At 41.1% G+C, this 24,737-nt stretch overlaps 1 protein-coding gene across 1 annotated transcript; it reads left to right on the top strand.

Annotated features, from left to right (window-relative positions):
- Positions 1-1,633: 1,633 nt before the first annotated feature.
- On the top strand, positions 1,634-24,689 carry MTMR8 (myotubularin related protein 8). The gene is made up of 14 exons (XM_052673005.1): positions 1,634-1,746; positions 2,742-2,864; positions 3,485-3,647; positions 5,906-6,063; positions 7,548-7,676; positions 8,645-8,779; positions 10,610-10,742; positions 12,087-12,196; positions 13,260-13,385; positions 14,645-14,694; positions 16,120-16,320; positions 16,739-16,867; positions 17,752-17,878; positions 19,824-24,689. Exons 1-14 carry the CDS (start codon positions 1,723-1,725, stop codon positions 20,103-20,105), a joined length of 1,890 nt encoding a protein of 629 aa, XP_052528965.1. The 5' UTR covers positions 1,634-1,722; the 3' UTR covers positions 20,106-24,689.
- The last annotated feature ends 48 nt before the right edge of the window (positions 24,690-24,737 follow it).

Here is a 24,737-nt window from a genome sequence, read left to right as displayed (position 1 = left end):
AGAAGTCAGCACCTTTTATTCTCGCTCAGATTGACCTCTGTGGAATAATAATATTTGGGAATAGGTTGTGAGTTTGTGATAGTAGCTGGCTAAGAAGTGCATCTGTGACTCCCATGTTTTATTCCTCAGCTGAATGTGCTTATTTCTTCCCTCTTTTGTTGCTTTTTGCCTTCTGTGTGTGTTCTTGGTTTTTAAAAGAGGAAGGAGATGCATTGCTATTATATGTGTGTACTGTGCAGTACTGTAGAGTTCCTTTCAATGATTCTCACACAGTTTATTACTAATATTGCAAATTACCATCATCTTTCTGCTAACCTTATAAGAAAAAAAATATCTGGGAATAGTGCACAGCACAGATGCAAAGGCCTAACAGAAGAGAGGTGACTAGAAATGAATGACCACCATAACCATTCAAAGAACTAAAATTGTATCACAGATGAGTTTGGTATTTTCCTCCAAACTTTGGTGTGCTTCTCTTTTTCCTCCTCTTATTCCCATTGTGAGTCAGGGACAGAGAAAGATAAATCTGTTGGGATTTTCATAGGCATCACAGGAAGTTCTAATGCAAGCACTGATGCTGTCTTTCCTCGAATCACGTCTGAATGAGCTTCCTTAGATGTGCGCTTAGAAAAACAACGAGGGCATTGTGAAATACAGTCCCTTTCCAATTCCAATCATGTGCTTTCTTGGACATTGGGTTTCCATCAGCAAGTTTTTCTTACTCACTAATAACAGGATGCAATAATTACAGTGGTCCTAACACCCAGCTCTTGTTCATGGAGGAGCGAGCGATCTGTAACAGTGGACTGGCGCAGGAAGGTGCTGTATGCACTTCTACCACTGGCTCCTGGGAGGGAGCTGGTTGCAGTGGGGCTCCCACTGACACCTGGTGACCCCAGCACTGGTGTGCCTCATCCTCCCTCCAAGTGAAGCATTCAGAAGGAATGAAAAGAGGTGCTCGCTGCTGTGAGCATGTTCTGCAAGCTCTGAGGAGTGCAGTAGGAAAAATGCAGGAATACCTGCGTTGTGTCCTTTCTCCTTCCCACCTTGGCTCAGGTGGTAACACCTCTCTTATGGGGGCGTGCAACAAAGACACCCCTGCTTGTCGCACCATCGCTGCAGCAATTAAATAATGCCAATTATCAGTGGATGGAAGGTTATCGCAGAATCACAGAATGGCCAGGGTTGGAAGGGACCTCGTGGATCGTGAGTCTCCAACCGTCTGCCACGTGCAGGGCATTCCTCAATTCCTCAGCAAATTCGGGGTTAGGTTGGTGTGAGCATCAGGGGAAGGTGCTGCCCTTGGGTTTGCCTAATGTTGTCAATATTCATTGCGGGGGCTGCGGCGGGTTTGTGAAGGTTAGCCTCGGTTACAGCAGTTGCTCAGGCTGGAGCTTGGCTATCCATGAGAGGTATTATGTTCTGAGTGTAAAGTAAGCACGACCACTTTTGTTTCACTTCGTGTATAAGCGCGGGACAAATCTGCCGCCGCACCTTTCCGCAGCGAGCCTGGACGTGCCGGGATGAAGGGGCCTCACTAGGAGCCGTCGACCGCACAGCTGATCCCCGCGGGGCACTTGCCCTCGCTCAAAATGGCGGCCGCGGCACCACTCCGCCCCGCCAGCATCTCGCGAGATTTGCGGCGGGGCGGGAGCCGCCCGCTGCAAATGGCGGGGCGGAGGCCCGGCCGCGCGGGCGAGTTGGGGTGCGGGCGGTGCCATCATGGAGCACATCACCACGCCGAAGGTAAGCGGCCGCCGCGCTGCGATCCGCGGGCTGCGCCTCTTCCTCTCTCGGCTTCGCTCCGCTCCGTGTAGAAAGCTGGATTTTGGAGCTGGGGGCGGGTGAGGGGACAGGCCGGTGCCCGCTGCCCCGTGCGGAGGGCCGTGCTGGCGGAGCCGCAGGCCGGGCGCTGGTTGTGAGGAGCCGATGTGTGAGAGGCGATGTGTGAGGAGCGCCCTGCGTCTGTTCTGGGACTGGGCGGCGTTACTGCAAGCGCCTGTAAGTGGATCATCTGTGTACCCTGTGGTCATAAACCAGCGAACTTTCCTTCAGGGCAGATAAGGCTCTTGAGATGTGTATTTCCTTCCATTTTTTTTTCCCTTCTAACTTTTGGTTTTTGCTTTAGAAGGAAAGAGAAATTCCATAACTAACAAACAGATAGGCCAGGAAAAAAAAAAAAACAAAACCACACACACACAAGTAGATATTTTTTTAAAACAATTTTTTTTGTGTGTGTGTGTCTGTGCCCATGTCTCTTAAAACTTGTTTTGGTTAGCTTAGTGTGGTTTATGAGATGTGATGCAGTTAATGTGTAAGTGCACGTGGGCAGCAGTGCCTTCTGTGAGGGCCGAGATGCTGGCAGTCAGACTGGTGGGGCCGTTTCTTTCCCAGCAGTACTTTGATGGCACCAAACATGGGCAGCCCTGTCTGTTGTTGTCTTTGCTGTCTCGTTGTTTCCGCAGCTGGCACAACAACGAACTTTGATCGCCTTGGCTGCAGAGCGATCCTTTTCTTCATGCTGCTGCTAGATCTTGACAGTTCATTTAACCTTTTTGACTTTAAGATTATTTTCCCTGCTGTTAATGTATACCGTAAAGCTGGTTTGGTGCACGTAGTTCTTAGGTTTTTCTTGTTCCCTGAATTCTGTTTTAGCCGTGGCATGATTGTGGTTCAGCAGATGTTTAGAATTTCTTTGATCAGGGCTAAATTTACTTTATAACCCTTTGCTCTTACTGCAGGTGGAAAATGTGAAATTACTGGATCGCTATACAAATAGGAAGGCAGCAAGCGGGACTTTATACCTGACAGCTACCCATCTTATCTATGTAGATGCTTCTGCTGAAGTCAGAAAAGAAACATGGGTATGTGTGATACTTGGAGCTTGTTTAAATACAAATTTTCAAAGATTAAAGATCTCATATCCAATATGAATAGTTCCATGAATTCTGTAGTTGTAGTTCTTTGTAGTGTTTGGATACCAAATGTTTAACAGAAATTGCCCTTTTGGGAGGAAACGAACACAATGGTTGTGTGACCCAGTAGTTTCAGGAACAAAATGAACATGTCTAATGGCTTCAAGCTCAATGTACAAAGCCACCAAACTTGAATTTACAGGACTTTGAAGTGTAAAACTGGCACTGAAATTAGCAACCTTTGTTTCATTATTCCTATTTTGTAATTAATACGTTGTGTTTGTGGGTGGAAAAGAAGTAAGAAGAAGATAATTCTGCTCCTTGTAATTTGGTCTACCTGGTTCTACATATCAGTCTCTAAAAATACTTTGTCTGTGTTCTTTCAGTCTGGCTCTTTGTTATATAGCTTTTGGGTACGCAGTCTGGATATTTATTATGTTTGCTTGATAAATGTCATAAATCAATTCACTTTCTGCTGATAGTGTATTGCACAGCTTTCCAGTCTGCTTGTACAGCTTATGGCCTTGTTAGTGTTATCTGAAAGATTTTGATTATCTCCTGTTCTTCAGATTCTGCATCATCATATTGCAACTGTAGAAAAATTGCCTCTGACCACAGCTGGATGCCCACTCCTTATTCACTGCAAGAACTTCCACGTGGCTCACTTTGTTATTGGGCAGGAACGTGATTGTCATGAAGTGTATACCTCCTTGCTCAAACTTTCACAACCAGGTATTTGGGTCAGTCTGTTTCTTAAACTGTTGAAATGCAGTAAGCTCAAAGGCTCATCTGAGAGCTAGTGAAAGCTTTGCCTGTCACACTACTGATTTTATTGTAGCAGAGCAGGAGAGGAGGGTGTGAAATCAGAATGTACTCGCACTGTCAGAGGTAATCTGTGTGTGTTGGTGCAGTAGATTGCTACTCTGTGCACCAAACAATTTGCTTGTAAAGTAAGCACACTTCTTCTGCCAGTGGAAATGAGGAATCTTCTGAAGACCATTGCAGAGTTGATTGGCCAGAGTGTGGCACATGTGCCAGGTGTTATTTCAGTCCTGTTGTTGCCAGTCATTTCTGTGATTTGGCTCATGGCTGTGCATAGCTCTGCTCTTGCCATTTGAGCCAGATGTCCATAGAATTCCAGATCCCACAAAGTTGTAAATGTTATCATTGTTTCCCAGTAGCACACTTAGGTAACTCTTTAGTGTTTATTTTCTTTTGGATGTGAAACCCTATGCTTCACCTTGGTGTCCTGTCTTGGAATCAGTCTCCAAGTAGATGCAAAACATCCTCAGAAGCCTGTGGTCTATTCAGGGCTCAGCTGTTTAGTGTAAGGTTGAATTTTCAGGCTGTTTGTTCTCCTTGCCGGACAGAATTCCATTTTCTACCTGCTTCCATCTTCAGCAGCTTCTGTTTCCTTTACTGAACCAATGTTTGAAGTCCTGCTTTATTATGAAGATCGTGCTTGGTGTTGCATTTTGTAACTTTAGCAGTAGTTCAAAGGAAGAGAGTTGATAGCATCAGTCTGCTTCATGCTGGTCATCACATAGGAATTAATTAGAAGTACTGCAGTAGAAGTGTTTTATTGAGTTTGGCTTTGAGCCACCTATGGAGATTAGAGCTTCTTGTCAGTTCCCATCTTTTTCCTTGTGCCCCAGGCTGTCGAGTTTTCTTAGTTACGAAGCTCTAATTTTCTGCTGTTTCTGTCAGAATTCTGCTGTTGTGTTTAAAAGGTGTCACTGTTCTTTCAGTTTTGAAAATGAGACAGTTCTGTAGCATCTTGAAGCGTGGGAGCTGTCACTGCAGGAGATCACATCAGTCAGTTTCTGTTGTGTAGTTTGGTGTAACGTTTTGTAGCTCTTTCTTTTGTTCTATTTGATTTTTGTACTTTTGTTTTTTGTACTCATTTGGTTTAAATTTTTTGTATGTATTTTTCCTTCATATTATTTGTCAGAGCATCTGATTATTTATAGTTTGCATGTGTGTGACTGACAGGTATGGGTTACCTGGCTGTGTTATCACACACTGCCAGGTGTGCTCTCCGGAGAGCTTGCTGCCTTGGGAATCAACCAAAGGAGTTATTGGTGGGATTTGCATTTCCTGAGGAGAGTGAGGGAAATTGGAAAGGTAGAGATGGAGGGAGGAAGAAATTATCATTTGTCAGGTACAGCCTGAAGCTTCTGTTGGGCCACCAATAATACTCAGTGCATCTGTCATGCTTTCCATGCAGCTCAGAATTCACTGTTGAGCAATGAACTTGAAGGTTTGCAAGAGCTTTTTTATGAATGCTTCACAGAAAAGGTCTCTTCATAAATGTTTTTAATTCTGCATTCATTCTTAGAATATCAGTCTCTTGGAGCATGCATATTGCAGAAAATTCAGTAGGTTTTTTTTCCCCAGAAATTTTGAGGTTTTAATTGTAACAGAATACTGTAGCACATCTCCCTGCGTGTGGGGAAAGGAGTACTGGAAATTCCTGAGGATCTGCATATGAATTGTTGGCACTTGGTGTTACCCAGAGTGAAACCTTATAAACACGAGGAACATTGCATTATGGCTGAAATTTGCATGCTTATAATTCTTTCTTGATAAAGTTAGGAAAGTTTTTGATGAACTGAGAAACTCCAGATATCCACACTGTTCTGTTGTAGTACTCAGTATTTTTCTAAGGCGTCAAAACCAGTCTGAATATTTTGCTTAGATGAGTGAAATTTACAAAGTGATCTTTGGTGCAGGAACGTAAATAAAATAGCTGTTGCTGCAGTGTAGCCAACTATGGATACAGCAGTCACACAGCCCTTGGCTTTTGTGGAGGAAAAAAAGCACTTGTTTTCTGATTGCTTTCAGCTGAATAATTTTTAATCTTTGTATCAGTTGTTGTACCTCTGTACCTCAGTGGCTTGCACAGTGATGGCCGGAACAAAAACCTTTAGGAAGAGATCCTGACTTTTCTGTATTGAATTATAACTAATTAATTTTTTTCTTCTTCCTAGTGAAACCTGAAGAACTTTATGCTTTCTCCTACAATCCTAAAATGTCTAAAGATAACCGGGAGATTGGATGGAAACTGATTGATTTGAAAGTAGATTACCAGCGTATGGGAATCCCAAATGACTACTGGGAAATAACAGATCTTAATAAAGACTACGAGGTAATTCTTGTCCATAGTAGCCAGTTGGTGCAATATCTCTTTGTGTTAATGACATTCAGCAATCCTGCTGCTGCATAAATGTTGCCTCTGGGGAAAAATGAGCTCAGTTGGTTTTAATCGATGCAGCAGCTTAATGTGAAGTTGTGGATAATGATGCTAAGAAGGAACAGAGCTGCAGAGTCACCTTGGTTTGCTTTGATTCCTCTGGCAAAATATCAGCTACTTATTTTTCTAGAGAAATGTCAAACCATCTGCTACAAGAACTTGAAGTACCCTTAAGTTCTTTATGTATTTCCAGACTGTGTCCCTCCTGTGTGATGAGAGATGTTAAGAGGAGGAATACATGGGAGTGGCTTGGCTTGATGAGGATCAAGGCAGAGTGACAAGGGACTAGAGTAAGGAAGGAAAAAACAGAAACTGAAGATGCTTGTTTTTTTTTTTTTTTTTTTTTTTTTGCTTGTTTAGATCTCATGCTAAGGAAAAACTTAGTTGTTTCAGTTCTAACTTGCTTCTGCTATTTCCTTCTCTTTAAGGTCAGGTTAGGTCTAAACAACATCAAATGGAAACATTACTCAACAAGTTTACTCAAACTCCAGCTTTGTACAATTTCCCTTTCTGTTTCCTCTGGTTTTATGCACAGTCTTTCTATCTAAAATATGCTGGATATCTCTGAGTGAGGACGATACCAGTATGTTGTCCTGAATCCTTCCTCTGTGCTCTTCATTCTCTCCCCACCATTTTTTTTGTTATTGTTATGCTTTGGGTTGAAGTAGTGTATGCCCTTCTGTCAGAAATGACTGGAGTTCTAAGTGGCCATTTTTGGATGCCTGAATTGAGATGAAGTGGGAAGTGCTCTTCCCATCAAGGCATCAGAATGTGGGTATCTAAAATATTGATGGTTTTGAAGCTTTACTTGGTGTTATGTAACTTTCAATTGGCAATGCTTAGCAATTTCCTCAGTTTCCAGTGTGCATTTGAAACTTGTCAAGCCTCAAGTAAAGACTTGGAGGATGTCTCATCTTTAAAGTATCTGCTGAAAAGACTATGGCTTTTTGAGGAAAGTGGATCAGGCTGTTTTGTGAGGATGATACCTGATGGCTGCAAGCTCATTTCTAGTTGGAGATTTAAAGGGAAATCTTAAAATATAATTACTCTTATTTTTTTGTGATAAATTAGTAGCTTTCATAGAATGTATGGCTTTAAAGAACTTCCTTTCAGAACATGTGGCACACTGTGCAATTCAGTTTTGGGGCTCCACTGCAAAATTGTTTGTTACCATATTGTTTTATTATTTTTACCCATTCCCTTGTGTTGTTTTTTCCTAGATGCATTCTAATGCCTTGATGCTTCAGATATGGTTTTTGATACACTGCGGTGAACAATGTATTGTTGCTTATAAATGTGAGATCGTGTACTAAAAACGAAGTTGTCCTGTGTCTTGAATTGATAAACAGTAACATCTAAATTCTTTCTTCTCACTTCAGGTTTGCAACACGTATCCTCCAGAAATTGTGGTGCCTAGAGCTGCTAGTAAGGCAACAGTGATTGGAAGCTCAAGGTTCAGAAGCAGGGGGCGGATTCCAGTGCTTTCTTACTTATATAAAGAAAACAATGTAAGTAGTTCAAGTGTCTGCTGTCTTGGGTGGGGTGGGGCTGGAGAGCAATGGTCCCCCTTCTTGTACAGCTCCTTTCCAGTGAAGGGAAGGAATGGGATAATTATTGAAGTGCTTTAACTTCTTGTTTGTCTGTTCTTTTCCGTAAGGGCTCTAGAATTGCTTTGAGTCGCAGAATAAGCTACATACCAAAGACATAGCAGTGCAGTGTAAAAAGCACAAGCTCTTCAAGCTTCTTGTCTGGAAATTTCTTATCAGCTTTCAGGAATGTCTTTTGTGCTGTTTTTTTCTGTGTGCTTATTTTAATGTACTGTTTCAGATTGCCTGTAGCTATATTGAATAATGTTTAACAAGATGCATGTTAACTCAGCTAAATTTTCTTACTCAGGAAGAGGAAGAACTGCCCTGAAATAACTCTTCTTAACTCAGAATAAGTGAAGGTTTCAGTTTTGTTGTGTTTTTTTCCTTCACTAAAGACCACAATGTAAATTTTTAACTGTGCTGTTTCAGCAGTGTTTTAGATGCAGATGTTAGGAAAATGCTGTCACAGTCAAGTTGTTGTTTTCCTGAGGAAGCGTGCCTCGACCTGGGCGCCTGTGGGGTTGTGCTGGCAACAGCTGAACTTTTCCTGTAGCATGCCCAGCACAGTTCTGTGTGGGTAACAACTACTGAGCCAAACTGAAATGTAGCATGGTATAGTGCATGTTAATCTGACAGAGGATTTGAGAGCAGAGCAATAAGAGGCTCCTTTATTCTGTTATATATATATATATATATATATATATATATATCTGTTTCTGAAGATTCTCAAAATCCTAGTTTTGTGGAATATTCCAATGGCAATTCTGCATGTCCACCTAAGAAGCTGAATCTCATGTGAGATATAAAATCAATGATGTGATATTATTTCCTGCTCTCAGATTGTTTCTGCTGCATTGCCCTGAAGTGTGATCTGTTGTGTATTGCAGGCTGCCATATGTCGTTGTAGCCAACCCCTCTCTGGGTTCAGTGCTCGTTGTCTGGAGGATGAACAAATGTTGCAGGCAATCAGAGAAGCCAACCCTGGGAGTCCCTTCATGTACGTTGTGGACACAAGGCCAAAGGTATCTTCATGTGGTTTGTGGTTACTTCTAGAGCTTGTATCTGTGCTAGCAAGGCTGTTTCCAATTAATCATTACTACTCTGCTAAGGCTTTCTCAGGTAGCTTTCAGTTAAATTGTGCCAGTCTTAAGTGATGTATTCAGAATCAGGCTCCTTGTTCTGTCTCTTGATACAGTGAATGCTTGTGAATAACAAACTGTAACGTCAAGTGTTGTTAAGAATGCTTGTACTCCTAGAGTGCTCTAGGTTGAGATTTGTGTTAGGGATCACCTGAGATGACCAGCAGTCTTGAAGCTGGCTGAAACAGTGAGCCATTCTGAAGATGTGCTCTTAAAACATTGGGTTGGAGAGACTCCTTCGGAATCAGCTGTGCAAGACTGAAGTGCTTTTGTCTGCCTACCTGGTGGCAGAAGTGGGTCTGTATGGAATCTGAGAACAATTTTGCCTCAGTAAAAGAAAACAAAACAAAACACTAATGATCTCTCAGAGTGCAGCTTGGAATTTAATACAGTCAGCTACTTGGTTGGTAGCCACTCTCTGGAGCTAGAACTTTGTTGTGGTCTTCACATAATAGTAACCTTGAAGAAACAGACAAAATACTGTCTGTAATGATCTGAAGAACTGAATTTAGAAACAAAATCAAATGATTGGTTTGTAATCATATTGATTGGGAATATAAGCAAATTAGGACAAGGATTTGCACAGTACGTGATTAAATATAAAAATCTAACATAGATTTTGCTGTAATGAGAAACTGCTGCATGTTCAGATTTTAGAGTTACTTTAGAGAAACTACAAACACAGTTAAACTGTGGAGAGGGTCTGGAGGGAAAAGTCCTTTGGGGAAAGCACAGCGTGCTTCACCTGTTGCTTCAAGATGCATTTTGTCTTTTTATAGTATGATGTTCTATAAGAGATCTCCATTTAATTACAGAACAGTCTGTAGCATGGTTTTTCTGCATGCGCAGCTTCTAGTATCAGATGTTCCACAGGAATCTGTCCTTAATGATGGTAATTTTGATAGATTTGGTGAAAAGGAACACTTGTGATCAGCCTCCCTTCCAAAGCACCATGTCGTGCCCTGGATGGATAGAACTGAAGCACCAGAAGTACTCAGTTACTCTTAAGATGTTCAGATATCGATGTCTTTTCTTTTTTCCTTCTTTCTGTGTTAGCAAATCGTTGTGGGAGGTTGAGGTACTCTTTTCCTCGTCGCCGCTGAAGATTAGGGTAGCTCTTGAGCAATTTGGGGTGATTATTAACACAACCAGCAGCTTTTCAACTTCGTTTCTGCAGTTCCACTCAATTGCTGTATTCTTTTTGCTCGATCTTGATGTTCTGTGTTTCCCTCAGATGGCTTTATTTTGTCTGTGCATGCATGTCTATGAAAAGCTTTGGAATTCTCTAACTACTTCTATGCTACCACGTATGTATGTTATTCATGAAGTGGCATTCCTAGTTTTACTTTGTTTCCTTCTGTCTGCATCTTTTTTATGTAGCTTCACAGTGAAGACAGACAATCTCTTTACCTTCCTTGTGACAGCAGTCTTTTGCTGTTGGGTCAGGCTTTGATTTTGCCTGGCATAAGAAGTGCTAGCCAAGATCTTACTGAATCTCTGCGTGTGATTAATGGACTGGAGATGCTGACATACATCTAGTAAAATGTCTGAAAGTGATGTGTGGGGAGGTGGGGAAGCACACCTGAGTAGCAGCTTTTGTTGAGTGTGCCTTCTGGGAGATGACCAGCAAACACACAGAAAGACTTGGCAAGCAGGTTGTATTGTTTCTTGTCGTTTTCTCTCTGTTCCATCCTCTTCCTTTAAATCTGACAGTTAAATGCCATGGCCAACCGAGCTGCTGGGAAGGGTTATGAGAATGAAGACAATTATGATAACATTCGCTTTAAATTTATTGGCATTGAAAACATCCATGTGATGCGGAACAGCTTGCAGAAACTCCTGGAAGGTAAGTAGTGTGCATGCAGCTGGCCTCTCTATTGCCTCTACCTAATTTTGACCAATATATGATCTGTCCTGTGTGCACAAGTAGGTGTGGACTTGGTCTTAGTCTAAGTTACTTACTCAAAGTAACTTAGTTTGTCTGCTTTATTGAAGTGGCTGAAGATACCAGTTTTAAAATGTTTTCCTGGTAGCTATTTCATACACTGCTGTGCTTAGTTTTATAGGGAATCAAACTTAGCAGGTAACATGAACAACATTTCTGAATTTTATGTTAGTTAAAATGTGAATTTCTTAAATGTTCCAAATTAAAAGACTAGAAAAACTTACTGTACTGCTCAGGTAGTTTTATTTTAGTAGCTTAATGCAACCATGAAGCTGTCATTGGATGTTGAGATTTCTGAGATTTCTGTTGCTTAGTTTGTGCTATTTTGGTGTTAAACATTATGTCTACTTGAAAGATAAATTCTCCTGATTTTCTGAAGACTTAGAGATGAGAGCTGTGTATGAGATCAGTTTCTGATTGAGTGAGCTTGTTGGTGTAATTCTGGAAGTTGCACTGAAGTTGATGAGAGCACCTTGGATCAAACAGGCATACTCTGCTAGTTTGTTTCCAGCTTTGTTAACTTCTTTGTGTTGACAAAGATGAAAACCACATCAGAGTAGGTGCTGTAAATCCTTCTCTGGTCCATGTGTTTAGTTTTAATTATAGTACAAATGCTGTCATTCAAAATACAAGTTTAAGGTTTTAGTAGTCAGCATAATGGCCATCTAGCCTCAAGTAGCTGAATAATTGATGCTGCCAATTGCCTGGCCAGGTAGCTCTGCAGGGTCTGTAGTGGCCTTGGAGAAAAATGGGGTTATTCACACAACAATTGGATTGGCTTTAACGCAAATGTAAGTCCTCAGTTGCCTATGGCTGGCAGATTTATTCTGTGCTGGTGGAGGAGGAACCTCGAAGGTTATATGTTACAAGTTAGAGCTCTCCTTTCTTTGAACCTCTGAAAGTGTCACCGTGCAGGTGGTTGTTAGGTGTCTGTGTGAGGGTCATTGGTGTGGAGTGCCACTGAATGCTAGATCTTAACAGAGGGAGCTCAGCTGAAAAAATAAAACTGACTTAGTTCTAGAAGGAGGAGGAGGAAGATACTTTTATATCTCAAGTTCTCTTGTAGCTAAAAAAAACTGCTGGATTGTGTCTAGATATGCAACCATTCGTTTTCCTTAGGCAGACACTTAGATCAGAGTATGAGCTTTTAGAATCTACCAAACTCTGCTGCTGCGAAAAGGTGATGATGGGGAAAGAAAAGAATGTTAGTAGAGTCTCAGCTAATTATTTTGTTTGTGTTCTTAGTGTGTGAAACAAAGTCTCCATCAATGAGTGATTTCCTTACTGGGCTGGAGAACTCAGGTTGGTTACGGCACATAAAGGCTGTAATGGATGCAAGCGTCTTTCTCGCAAAGGTAAATTTATATACTGAGCTTCAGCTGAAAAACCTGTGCTTGGAGCACATCAAGTCAATAGCCCAGTTCTCTTTCTCCTAGTTCCTTCATGGGACTAGAGGAAATACCACTGGAATTGAGAGAGCCATTTGTTCTAATGCAATCAGTAGGACTATCTGGGCTTTTTGGCAACCCTGCCCACAGCAGGGGGGTTGAAACTAGATGATCTTCGAGGTCCTTTTCAACCCAGGCCATTCTATGATTCTCTGACATCCTTAAAACTCACTGAAATGAGTGGAATGTGGGTAAATGACACTTGCAAAAGCCTCTGTACCCTATAGCATGTTTAGGAGTACAAGCAGTTTGTAACCTTATGTTCTTAATGCAGCATGCTCACTAATTGTTGGACTGTTGTGCTTTAATTGGGGGATTCTCTAGACCATCCTGCTTTCTGCTGAGATGCAGGAATCACAGATTTGTATTTTTCAATTGAGTCCTCATTTCTGCAGATGTTTGAAGAGCGTGGCTTTGCAGGTCAGTCAAGAGAGAAGAGTCCATAAAGCACGTTGTTCTCAGCAACAGTGAAGGGAATGCAGATGACAAACTGTAGTAGTAGTCACTTCTGTAAATGTTGTCTTTTCTCTTAAAACTTTTCCGTGTAGTGAGCAAAAAGCTATTTTCTGCCAGCAATACAGAAATGGAAAGAAGGTGATGCTTATGAGAGCTCTTCTGTTTTTGTTTTTTCTTGAAGCTTCTAGTTATTCTTTACTCATCTACCAAATCCTCCCTCGGAGGAAAGGACTGAAAATTCATGGCATTTCAGAAGATGAAGTGTTTTCAGATCAGAGGATTTTTGTTTCTTGATGATCTGTGTTGCTGACAAGGCATGCTACAGCATTTCATTCTAGTTGGGGCTGATGGCTGCATGCCCAGAAATGGTGTTTTTCTATGGTTCAGATTAGAAATGACAAATTTTTCCCTTAGGTTTGAGAACAATCCGGTAAATGCAGATGAAGGGATAGCATTTAATTACAGTAACCAAACCAGAAAGCTGCTAAACTGTTCTGTCTGCTCTTCTTCACAGGCTGTGAAAGATGAAAAGGCCAGCGTGTTGGTGCACTGCTCTGATGGGTGGGACCGCACAGCACAGGTCTGCTCCCTGGCTGGCCTCCTCCTAGATCCATTTTATAGGACTTTTAAAGGCTTCATGGTAAGAACATAGGTGTTGGAATTCCAAAAATAAAAAATGCTCCTTGGATTTGAAAAGTAAACAAGGCCTAATTTAAGTCTCAGGCCATTTCCTGGAACAAACAGTAGGTGACCTATATAAAAACAGCTTTGATTCTTTCAACAAGCTTTAATTGCTCTGAACACTATAGGCACAGAACTGTGGTAGCTGATTTGCAATTCCCAAATCTTTGTTTGTTTCCTTGAAAGTCCACGAGAGCCTTTATTGAGGCATTGCAGCAAGATATGAGTGAGTAAAGGGAGCAACTGGCAGCAGTCCACAGAAAAAGTGGTGAAGAAGTTGGTCATTTAAGGCTGTTACAGTGAGGATTTCTTCTAGGATTTTGAACTCTGAAGTACACAGGGAAATACATAACCTGTATATCATATCAGGTCTGAGTATTGTTCAAGATTTATTTTAAAGCCATAACACAAGAATTTGGCCTTTGCTTCTGCAGTAAGGTACTTCTTATATGAAGCCATCACTACATAAATACAGACAGATCTGTGATCTTTCCAGTCGTCTCGTTTTGTTAATCACCCCAAAGACAACTTGCTGCTCTTTCTCAGAGTTCCGTAAAAGAAACCTTGAGATCAGAACAATGCAGATTTTGCCTCCCTTGCTGCATTGCACTGCTAGCCTGCTCCTTTCATTACATGCTGTTTTTTAATTATTACTTTTTGCTTCTGGGTTACACTGCAGCCTTTAAACAATTAAAATTATACCAGTACAACGCATACGTGGGCTTCCGTAGTGCTCTGGACAATTCTGTGTGATGAACATAGCTTTGATTAGGATCAGGAGCTGTAACTGAAAGGGACAAATCCTTGTCCTCTGCCAAAATAGTTTGTATGCGTGGATCCTAAGGCAGCAGTTATTCCTAGATGAATGCAACAGAACTGTCAAGAAAGCAAAAAGTTTGGAAAAAAATCAGTGTAACTTAATTTTGAAAGAGATCTCTTGTGAGTTCCTGCCTTTCTTTTCTTTAGGTCTCTGGCTGATGATATCAGGATGTATGATGTAGCAAGACACACAGTACTGGATTACTAATAGTGGATAGATTACAGTGCAGTGGATAAACAATGTGTAAATTGCTGTTAAAGTTTTCATTGACTTCTGTGGTTGTGCTTGAAATAGTACTGTCAGGTAGCATTGGTTTTGAGCTGTATGGAATTACCATCAAAGGCTTGTAAATAAGTAATACTTCTATTTTTCCCCCAACCTCTGCTTTGAAAATGAAGGTTCTTATAGAAAAGGAGTGGATTGCAATGGGCCATAAGTTTTCACACAGGTAAGAACATGTTACCTTGGGTGTAATGGCTGGGGTGAAGGCTAGATGGTGAGACTTAATCAGTGGTGTCAGACATGTGTGCTCCCTCTAAAAATAGGGAGGAAAAAAACTTGGATACCACTGGAGTTGGTGACCTACAGCCAATGAAATGACTGGGGTTGTTTCTCCAGTGCTACTTGAGAGTGGTCTTTTTTCGTTACTTTGAAATAGAAGGTTTTGAATAAGCTGTTTGAATTTTGAACATTTTCCTACCTGTAAAAAAGCATCCATGTTACGTGACAAGTGCTGATGTTCTGGCAGGGATGCTCTTCTGCATTTTCTGGAAGAAAATTGAGTCTACTGTTTTTTTTTGGGGGGGGACTTCGCCAATGTGTAGTACAGAAACTTCATCTCATTACAGTGCTAAAAATCAATTGTGACTCGCATTCTCTAGGCAGATTAAGTGTTGTCATTCCTGTAATTGTTAGCTGCCTTCTAGAAGGAACGTTGCCTTGGGGTGCTGATTGTTCTGTAGAAATGGAAGATCCAAAGGAATGCTGGGAGTGGATCTGCATAGTGATACTAACTTACTAAGAATGGAGACTTTGTTTTCAAGGTGGAACTGAATCCTCCATTTGGTAGCATGACCAATCTGTTCCCTTAATAAGGAGAAATGAGCAATGTGTGCACCCTTAATTCTACTTCTTTAGAAGAAGCTATTTCAAGATATACAGCTACTTGGGCCTTGTTTATTTCCCTTGGTTTCCAGATTATATCCCCCAGCTTTTCCTGTGAAGAAGGAACAGGCAGTGTAATACAGCAGGGGCTTGGTTTCCTTCCAAAAGTACTGTGGTGGTGGTTTTTTTTTTTTTCCTGGTTGTATTTTTCTTTTCTGATAGTTTATGAAAATGCTGGCCACGTATTGAGTGGTTTGGGAATGTTATTGCCTTGGTGAGCTGAGGTTCAGTTGTTTCTGTGGTCCAGAGGGTGCTGTGCTGTCTGTGTGTGTCTGTGGTATCCTGTTAGTACGTGGGTTAGCACTAAAGCAAGGCAGGCAGGCTGCTCAGAGTCACTACCTTTTGATATCAGTCTTTTCCTCTGCTGTTATGGACTCTCCAGTCTCTGGATTCTGTGTTGGTGAAAGGACTGGGGAGTTGCTAGGGTTTTATTTATCACTGTGCACAAAACGCAGGTCTGGAAGCACTGTGAGATTTTGCTGTTGATCAGAACCCTTTTGTATTGCAAAGGCGAAGTTGTAAGAGCTTAATCCCACGAGGGTGGCACACCTTAATGGGCACTTGTAGGATAAACTGTGTTATTTTTGGCTGTGCAATAACATTTTCGTGCTCTTCACTACCGGAATATTTCTCAGTTGTTTAGTGGCCAAGCTGCCCTTTTTTGGGGGGGGAGGTGACAGAGGATTTAACCCTGTTTGCATCTATCTAGGTGTGGCCATTTGGATGGTGACCCAAAGGAAGTATCCCCTGTCTTCACTCAGTTCATTGAATGTGTCTGGCAGCTCATGCAGCAGTTCCCTTGTGCATTTGAGTTTAATGAACATTTTCTTCTGGAAATCCATGATCATGTCTATTCCTGCCAGTTTGGAAACTTCCTTGGGACCTGCCATAAGGAGCGTGAAGATCTGAAGTGAGTTGGCATTTTATGAAGCCACCAGTCTAAAAGTCACTTCAAATGTCAGAAAAAGGGCACGTTGTGTGCTTGTTTTTATTGTAATTGTAAATCTGTAAAGGGTAACAGATAACTTTGTCTACAGATAACTTCATTGTGAGAAAGAATTGTAGATGAATTACCTCTGCCGTGGTCAGATGTTTTATCTGAAGTGCAATAATAACCTGCAGACACAGCTTTAGGACTGGATACTGTCCATTTAAAATGATTGTATGTGCTTCTCAGTGATGTATTTTGTGTTTAAGACATTAATCAGTTACTATGGAAAAGTAGTTCTTAACTTCCTCAGTCCAATTCTGCTCAGGACAGTCAATGTAATTAGTTTACTTAACTTGATCTAATAACTAAAAAAAAATATCTTATTTCTAATTGACAGAATCTTTGAGAAGACCCATTCTCTGTGGCCTTTCCTCCTACAGAAGAAGCAGGAATTGAGAAATCCTTTGTACAGAGGATTTACAGCTTACAAAGAGCTTCAACCCAACACACTACCGTTCAGTTTTCAGTAAGTTGCTTGTGGTGTGTGGTGTGTTTCATGGTAACAGAAATTGGTAATTCAAGTGTACTAAAATACTTTGTCACTGCTTAGAGCAGCTTGTTTCTTTTCACTCTATTCCTCATCCCCAAAGTGGGAGTAGTGGTATATAGGCAATTTTTCTGAATAAATGCAGGTACAGTAATGTAATTTCTTCAGTGTTAATAAAGGTGGTGAGGAAAGGAAAGATGATGAATTTCAGATCTGTAGATTAATCTGTGCACCCATTCCCACTTCTAACTCCTTGCTCTGACAAGTTTACTCGAGAGGGTAAATGTTAAAGTTTCTCCTTTCCTCCTTTTTAACATCTATTAAGGAATATTAATTTCAGTGTCCAGTCACACCCAGACTTATGCAGTGAAGATGGCTTTCACAAAAACAAGGGATTTCTTGTTGCAGTGTGTATTTGCCTCCCTGGGTCCTTCAGCTGGATTGGGTAATTTTGCTTTGTTTTTGGCTGCTTCTGTTCCCTGCTGAGAGAGGGATGCAAATGTGGAAGAGAGGATTTTCACGGAAGTAGGGAAGTAGGACAAACTAAAGACTTGAAGGTGAACTGCTCTTGAGTGAGTCCACTGCAGAATAAAGTGTATTTGTGTCGTATTTCAGTGCCTACTGCCAGCTCATTTGTATCATAGGGAAGAAGCACTTAACCCTTCAGAGGTTTTTCTTGAACTTTGTTAAAGCTTTAAGAAAATCTTGTGTTGAATTTTGGAGTCAAAGACTGTGGCTTTTGTTTAAAATCAATTACTGATCTGTTTGTTGACCACTTTCCTCCTTAAGCACCTTGCTTTTATTGTTATGACCAGGAGTGTGAAACTCGCTGCCTAATTCTCCTTTCTTGCCACATTCTTAAGGTTTTGGTGTGGGATGTACAATCGCTTTGACAAAGGAATGCATCCAAAGCAGTGTGTATTGGACCATCTACTGAGCTGCATGAACCAAAAGATAAAACTAGAGGACAATGCATCTGAATTGGAGAATGTGAGTCCCGAATGTCAATAGTACTTCTGTCATGGGATGGCTTTGGCAAGTATAATTGGGATTAAACATTGACATTAAAAAAAAAAAATTGCTTCAACATTCTGTGCAGAGCAGGATAAAATGAGAAGTTAAGTTTTATGTTACTGTAATAAACAGCTTCTTGAACCCTCATTTGCCTAAAGTTGGTTGGGCGAGTGATGGCACAAGCTCCATGATGTTCTAATTCATAGAATCATATAATGGCTTGGCTTGAAAAGGACCTCAAGGATCGTTGAGTTACAACCCTGTACTGCAGTGTTGCTACCTACTAGATCAAAATGAGGCCTAGGGCCTCATCCAGCCTGGCTTTAAGCACCTTCAGGGACAGGGCTTCCAGAGCCTCTCTGGGCAACCTGTTGAAGCACTTCACTACTCTCTCATTTAAAAAACAAACAAAACAAAACAAAAAAAAAAACCTAACAAATTCCTCTGATAGCTAATCTAAATCTTCTTTTAGTTTTAAACCTTTTCCCTTTGTCCTGTCGCTATCTACTTGTTCAAAAAGTTGATTTCCCCCATGTCTATAAACACCCTTTAAATACTGGAAGACTGCTATGAGGTCTCCCCTCAGCCTTTTCTTTTGCAGGGCAAACAAGCCCAGTTCCTTCAGCCTATCTTCATAGAAGTGCTCCAACCCTTGGATCATATCTGTTGTTCTCTGGACCCTCTCCAGGAGCTTCACATCTTAACTGTGTTGAGGGCCCCAGACCAGGATCCATCTGGGGCTCACAAGGGCGGAGTAGAAGGCGACAGTCACCTCTGTCACCTTACTGCCACCCCTGCTCTGATGGAACACTGGATACTGTGGGACTTCTGGGCTGGAAGTGCACTTTGCTGGCTCCTGTTAAGTTTTTCATCAACCAGGGCCCATAAGTCCTCAGCAGGGCTGAGAAGTTCTTTAATTTTCTAATCAAATTTTCTAAACAAAACAGGTATTAAAATAAATCTGAGTTTCAACTTAATATGCAGCGAACTTCAGGGAGTTGATGGGGAGAAAAAGAATGGACTCCTATTTCCCCATCACCACCCGTGAAAAAATAAAAATATTTACAGCTTATCCTCACAGTTTTTCTTTGTCTTTTAATTTACAAGATGCTGGAAAAAGTTTTCAGCCGCTTACCAGAACAGTGGAATTGAAGCGAAAGTTGGCTTTCATGTAATGGCTGAAATGTAACTGGGTCATAGGCTAAATAAGCCACTTCCAGAAGACATCTTGGAGGTGAAGTGCTCTGTTAATGCAGGCAGGAGATGCTTGTGCGTTTCCCACTTCTGTGGTGATGCTGGAGGGCACAAATGGTGTCCAGAGTAACCAGCTTGTCTCCTTTAAACCACAAAATGAAGTACACAGCAATGCACTGCACAGGAGCTCAGTCAGCACTGATCAGGCTCCCTAGAGATCTGTCTTTATACAAAGATAAAGATAACTGTCATGTCACAGCAAGAGGGAAGGTGAGGGGAGGGGGAGCAAAAAGTGTCAATACTGTTAACTTTTAAAGTGCTATGGATTGTTTTTCTCCATAGTGCCTATGAACAGTTGCTTAAAAGAGAAGTAGATATTTATGTTTAACTCTACTTGCAATATTCTTTCTGTTGCTTACTAATAAAAAATACAGTAGTGAGATAGTCATCTAAAAATGTCAGTGAGAAGACCTCTTAATGTCCTGTGCTTGCTTTATGTGAAGGCTTAAACCTGTAGTTTTACTAGTTAGTTAATTGAACAAATTTCTAATGTTTGTACGTAAAAACCCAAAATGATCTAGGTAGGTACTTGCACGTGTTACTTTAATTCCCAATTAGGGAGCTGAAAAAGAGGCACTGGCATGGAGCTGTGTTTGTTGTGTACCCCTGACATCTGGGAATTCATTATTTCATTATTTTTTTTTATGATGTATTTCTATTTTTGTAGAAACTTCCTTTCCTCGATGGCCCGTTACCCAGGGAAGCTTGCTTCTTGTCTAAAGGAGGATGTGCTGCTTCAAAAACGTCCGTGCTGAACACTCCCCAGGATTATGAAGGGGAACCACCTCCTGTGCTGACCAACGGTATCTCAGTTGGAGACACAGATGTGACGTCAGACGTGGACCAGAAAAACAAGGAGAACCTGGCTAATCACCTAGACCTCCATCTTAATGACAGTGTTGATGTTTTAAGCTCTGAAGCTAAGGATGGCAAGCCTCAGCACCACTGATCAGCTTTGAGCATTGTGCTCAGTGAAGCAGGTGCTTGTGAGACATGGAGGATCTGTGACCCTGCCTGGGTGCAGAGCACCTGGCCAGCCTGCTAAGTGTTACTGTGTTTGTTTGCAGGGTGCTGTGCTCTCGCTGTAACGAGTGCAGTCCGTGTTTGGTTTGCATCATTTTGGGGCTAAAATGATGAAGATGCATACAGAGCTGCTGAGAAGGCTATCCTGAGTTACAGTATGAACCTTATTTTTAAGTGGAGGTATGATGTTTGTTTTAAGGCTTAGAATTGTCTGGCAGTACTGCTATTTTAAGCCATGATGGCCAATTAACATGAGGTTTAAGAGTTGATGCAGTATTCATGATGGGAATAGGAGATACAATGCATTTATTCTCAGTGGTGGTGCAGGGTTATAAATATATATTCAGTTCATCTAAAAGTGAAAAGAAAAAAAAACCTTGGCTGCAAATGAATCTCTGCATGGACCTTCACCTTATGGAAGAACTGATTCATTTTTTTTGTTTCCTATGCACACTTGTTAAACAAAAAACTGTGCCTTTTTACGGAGACCATTTTTATATCTAGCTGTGCAATGTAGTGGTGTTATTTTAGTGTGGAGTGTACTATTTGTAGTCAGTATTTTTAAACAAAGTTTTATATCTGCTGCCACATTTCCCCTGGATCTGTGCTGGTCCCAAGTTGAGCAGCTTCTTTCTAAGCTGACCTTTGAAAGAGTGAGCTTTTATGGACCTCGTTTACTTTTCTGTGGGAGTGTAGCAAGCCCCAGAGCCTGTAGCACGTGAATTTTTGACAGATCAGGAATGAGGAAATGTATGAGAAATGCTGAAGTTCATGTGGAGTCTTCCTCTTCTCTTAATTGGTGTTGGTTAAACTCCAGTGAGTAACTCATTCTTTTTGGGGTTGTTTGCTTTCTTCAGATCCTTCAATGAGGCAACTATACATGAGGTGTATTCTGTTGTAGAAATGAGGTGTAAAGTGATCGCTTCTGATCACCTGTTGAGCGATGATAGTGAGCGTTAAAATTATGTGGTACTTAGGTGTGACTAATCTGCATTGTCAAGGCCTGAGGGAAGGAACAGTTTCAGAGCATTGAACTTTGTAATTTTGTGGAGCTGGTGACAACACATAAATTTATAGATTAGGATGTCACCCACTGTTGGATCAAGAAGTGAACATCTTGACTCATTATTGCGGCTCCATATTGGACTCAGTTCAGTGCTTGTGCTACTTGGTTCCTTTAATCTGCAGTGGAGATGCTGGTTGAAGTCAAAGGTTTAAAGGAGAAATATATTCCATTTGTTCAATTCCAAAAGTTCATCTCCCTGGGGAAATGGATAGCCCAGAAAAGCTATTCCACAGTGCTTGTTCTGGACAGATTTAACCTATGGATGTGTTTAAATTGCAGAAACACTCCCCTTGATGCAGCTTAATTCAGTATGCTTTTTTACTCTCCTTTGGACTATGTTGTTCAAATCAGATGTTGCCATCAGGTGTTTAAATCAGAATCTGTATGATAAAACTTAAAAATATTTTGTTTCAAAATCAAACCTCCCAATCTACACTGAAAAGTAGAAACATCCAGTTACTCCATAACAGCATTGTCATTACCATTGTTGGTGTGCATACAACTTATGGTGAGGTGACTGGATAAGTTCCAGTGTTCAGGATGAGCACTTTCAAGAAGAGAAGGAAAAAAAAGAAGAAAAAAATCCTCCTGTGTGGGAGGATTTCTTATCCCTTTGGGTAAGAAAATGCTTTATTAAGCATACCCAGAGACTCAAGTAACAAGGGTAATACTAGAGGAAAGCTTCTTTAGTGTCTACAGTGGCAAGGAAAAACTTTTTTCTACTTTTTCTAGTGTTACAGGTTTTTAAACCTTAAAACAAGTAATGTTTAAGTCTGTTTTAAAAAGCAGCTGTTTTTAAGGTTTATAAATGTATGCTTGATTTAAAAGCTAAGTACATTAAGTACTGAACCTAGCTACACTTGAGCAAATGTACCCACGACATATTTTGAGCATCACAGCTACGTACTGTGTCATGCGAGCAGCTATGTTTATTTTGAGGGATGCTCGTTTCCAAATGCATCTTCTTTTAATCTCAAGGTTATCTGTTGTTTTGTCTCTGGGCTGTTAAAAAGATCTTATTAACATTAATCTAATCGTGCTCAGCATTAAGCTAGATAGTCTGCCAGCCCTTGTTCTCAATATCCACCTATTCATCAAGCAGAGAGATTACACCCATGTCTTACTCTGGCTGCTCTAAATGCACAGGATTTAAAGTTCTGCCATAGACTTTCACTGGAAAGTAAGTTTTGTCTCTTCATAGTCTAAAGGCTCATTTCACATGTGTGCTCAGCAGTTTGGAGCTCTGTTCAAACAAGCCAGTAGATTCGCTCCTTTTTGTAGGTAGTAGAAGAGTAGTGAATGGCTTGCATAGCTTCTGAAATAGATAACTCACAAATGGTAAACGAGACCAAGGAAGGCAGTTCTTAGCACCAGTTATTCCAAATGTCAACAGGTTCTGTGCTTTTTGTAATGAAAACGGGATCATTGTAGGCAAACTTTGACTACTGAGGAGTTCAGATATGCCACTCGGTAATCTTTAGATAAATACAAACATTTTGCAGGTTTCTATGTTTACACGCTGCCTTGTCTTTTGAATTAACCTAGATTGTCTTTTTTCCCCAAGCATAATGTTTGCTTATCCCTAAAACAGGACACCGGCGTCTCCACAGATCTTTCTGAAAGATGATATTTAGGAGCATACAACCCTGAAAAGATTACTTGATGCACTGAAAGTACGTCGGAGCTGTTAGCAATCAATGCTCGGCTCTGTACTTGGAAATGCAGAGCCTAGCTGAAGGGAGGGTAATGAGCTGTGGTCTCACAGAGTTGGCATTAATGTATGTGAACTTGACCAAAGTCTACAACGTACTAAAAATCATTCATGCTGGTGCTGTAAATTAAGGGAGTTGAAATATATTTTCAGGAATTCATAAGATTATTTGTTTGAAAACTCATTAGCTTAGCTACGAGGGGTGTTTTTTGTTGTTGTTTTGACGATGACTTTGTTTTAAGACCAAAAATTGAACAGCTGTTCAAAGCACTGCAGTGTCCTCAGGTCTCTGGCCAACTGGGGTTGGCTTTCTGGAGTCTTGCGTGCAGCCTGTGTTCTGGATCCTGGTGCCCTGCTGGCAGTAGTGAGGGACTTCAGTACATGTTCCCTGGAAGTGTTAAGGGAAATTTAAAAGCTCTTAGATAGGAATCTCCTTGTTTGAGCACTGTATAGGTGAGAAGTTCCTGTAACTTATTTATTCCTAGTGGATCATCTATCTGCGTGTTGCAAAGTCGATGAGTACTTCTTTATGGGGAGCTGTTAACTGAACAGTGGAACTTGCTGCTTTCCATTCGGATTCCTTTGCCAGGGATGAAGGAGGGATCTTTTTTGCTGTGGGGCTTATGCAGAACTTTCCCTTTTCTGGAGCGCTTCTTGCTTTGAGATTCTCTGTGGTATCATGGTTAAATTCTTATATGTAGTCTCCAAGCCCTAGCAAGAGGGATTGCTGGCAGCTAAAGGTGTGCAGAGATCTGTGGGGTCACTGCCTTGAATTGGGCCTCGGGCTGCAGGTTGAAATGACCAAGTTGGTGAAGGACCCAGTGTCTGTTGTTTCCATTGCGTTTAGGGATCACGGTCTGTGTTTGCAGAGTACCCTCGCAACTGGCAAGCCTGTAATGTGAGGGGAAGTATTCATAAGCTCTTCTGCCAGGTGCTGCTTTGTATCCTTTCCTGGTAAAGCTGGCATTTGGTAACTCCAGTGCTTACTCCCCAGAGAAGCAGTTTCTTGGCGCTACTTTGTAATGATGATTAGTGAGCGACCAAAAAAATTGACTGTTGTTTCTCTTCTCCCCTTCACCACCACTTTGCATTGAAAGCTGGAATCTTTTTTTTTTGTGTGTGTGTGTTTATTATTAGAAGCTGGGGCAATTTCTTGCTTACATGCTGTCCCTCTTGAGTGTGTAAGCATTTCCCAGGTCTGAAATCCAGGCTGGGAGGAGATGGTCTGTTCTGAATGTAATAGTTTTGTTTTCATTAACAAGCAGCAGGTCCTGTTAAAGTGCATGTTCTTCTAAGTGTCTTCAGCACCAAAAGCAGCCAGGTTGGTGCCAGTTGCAGTCTGTAATTTGTTAGTGTAAGTATTTAAACATGCAGTGTGGTGTCCTTTTGGCATCTCCTGGACTACAGAAGCAATGCGGAAGGAGGGTAGGCTAAAATGGTTGACCTAATTTCTTCTCATAATGTTGACCTGTGTGTATATGCCTTTGTATTTAATGTAGCAGCATACTACTGGAGTAACTTGTAGCACTGGATCTGATCATATGTATTGGAGCACACATATGTACTTTTCATCACAAAGTGATCTTTGTAGGAACTTGCCTAAGCTTGTGTATAGTACTCAGCTAAAAATGTTAAATGTTTTTGCTGTTTCTGTGAGTTGCTATTTTGTCCTACTGTAACTGTTGAGGGACAGTTGTATAAAATTGTGTGTAATTAAATCCCATATTCTTGAATGTGCTGCAGTGGCTGTGCACATGAAAGTCATTTTAGTTAATGCACTG

Source organism: Tympanuchus pallidicinctus, unplaced genomic scaffold (assembly GCF_026119805.1).
Source record: "Tympanuchus pallidicinctus isolate F22 unplaced genomic scaffold, pur_lepc_1.0 scaffold13, whole genome shotgun sequence".
NCBI classification, from domain to species: Eukaryota; Metazoa; Chordata; class Aves; order Galliformes; family Phasianidae; genus Tympanuchus; species Tympanuchus pallidicinctus.
This window is presented reverse-complemented; position numbering and strand designations above follow the sequence as displayed.

Bases quoted from the DNA above. Each gene is read 5' to 3' on its own strand.
- MTMR8 (XM_052673005.1), top strand. From the start codon at position 1,723: ATGGAGCACATCACCACGCCGAAG. The intron at 8,780-10,609 runs GTATCTTCATGT...TAAATCTGACAG, and splicing joins TTGTGGACACAAGGCCAAAG to TTAAATGCCATGGCCAACCG. The intron at 13,386-14,644 runs GTAAGAACATAG...TTGAAAATGAAG, and splicing joins GGACTTTTAAAGGCTTCATG to GTTCTTATAGAAAAGGAGTG.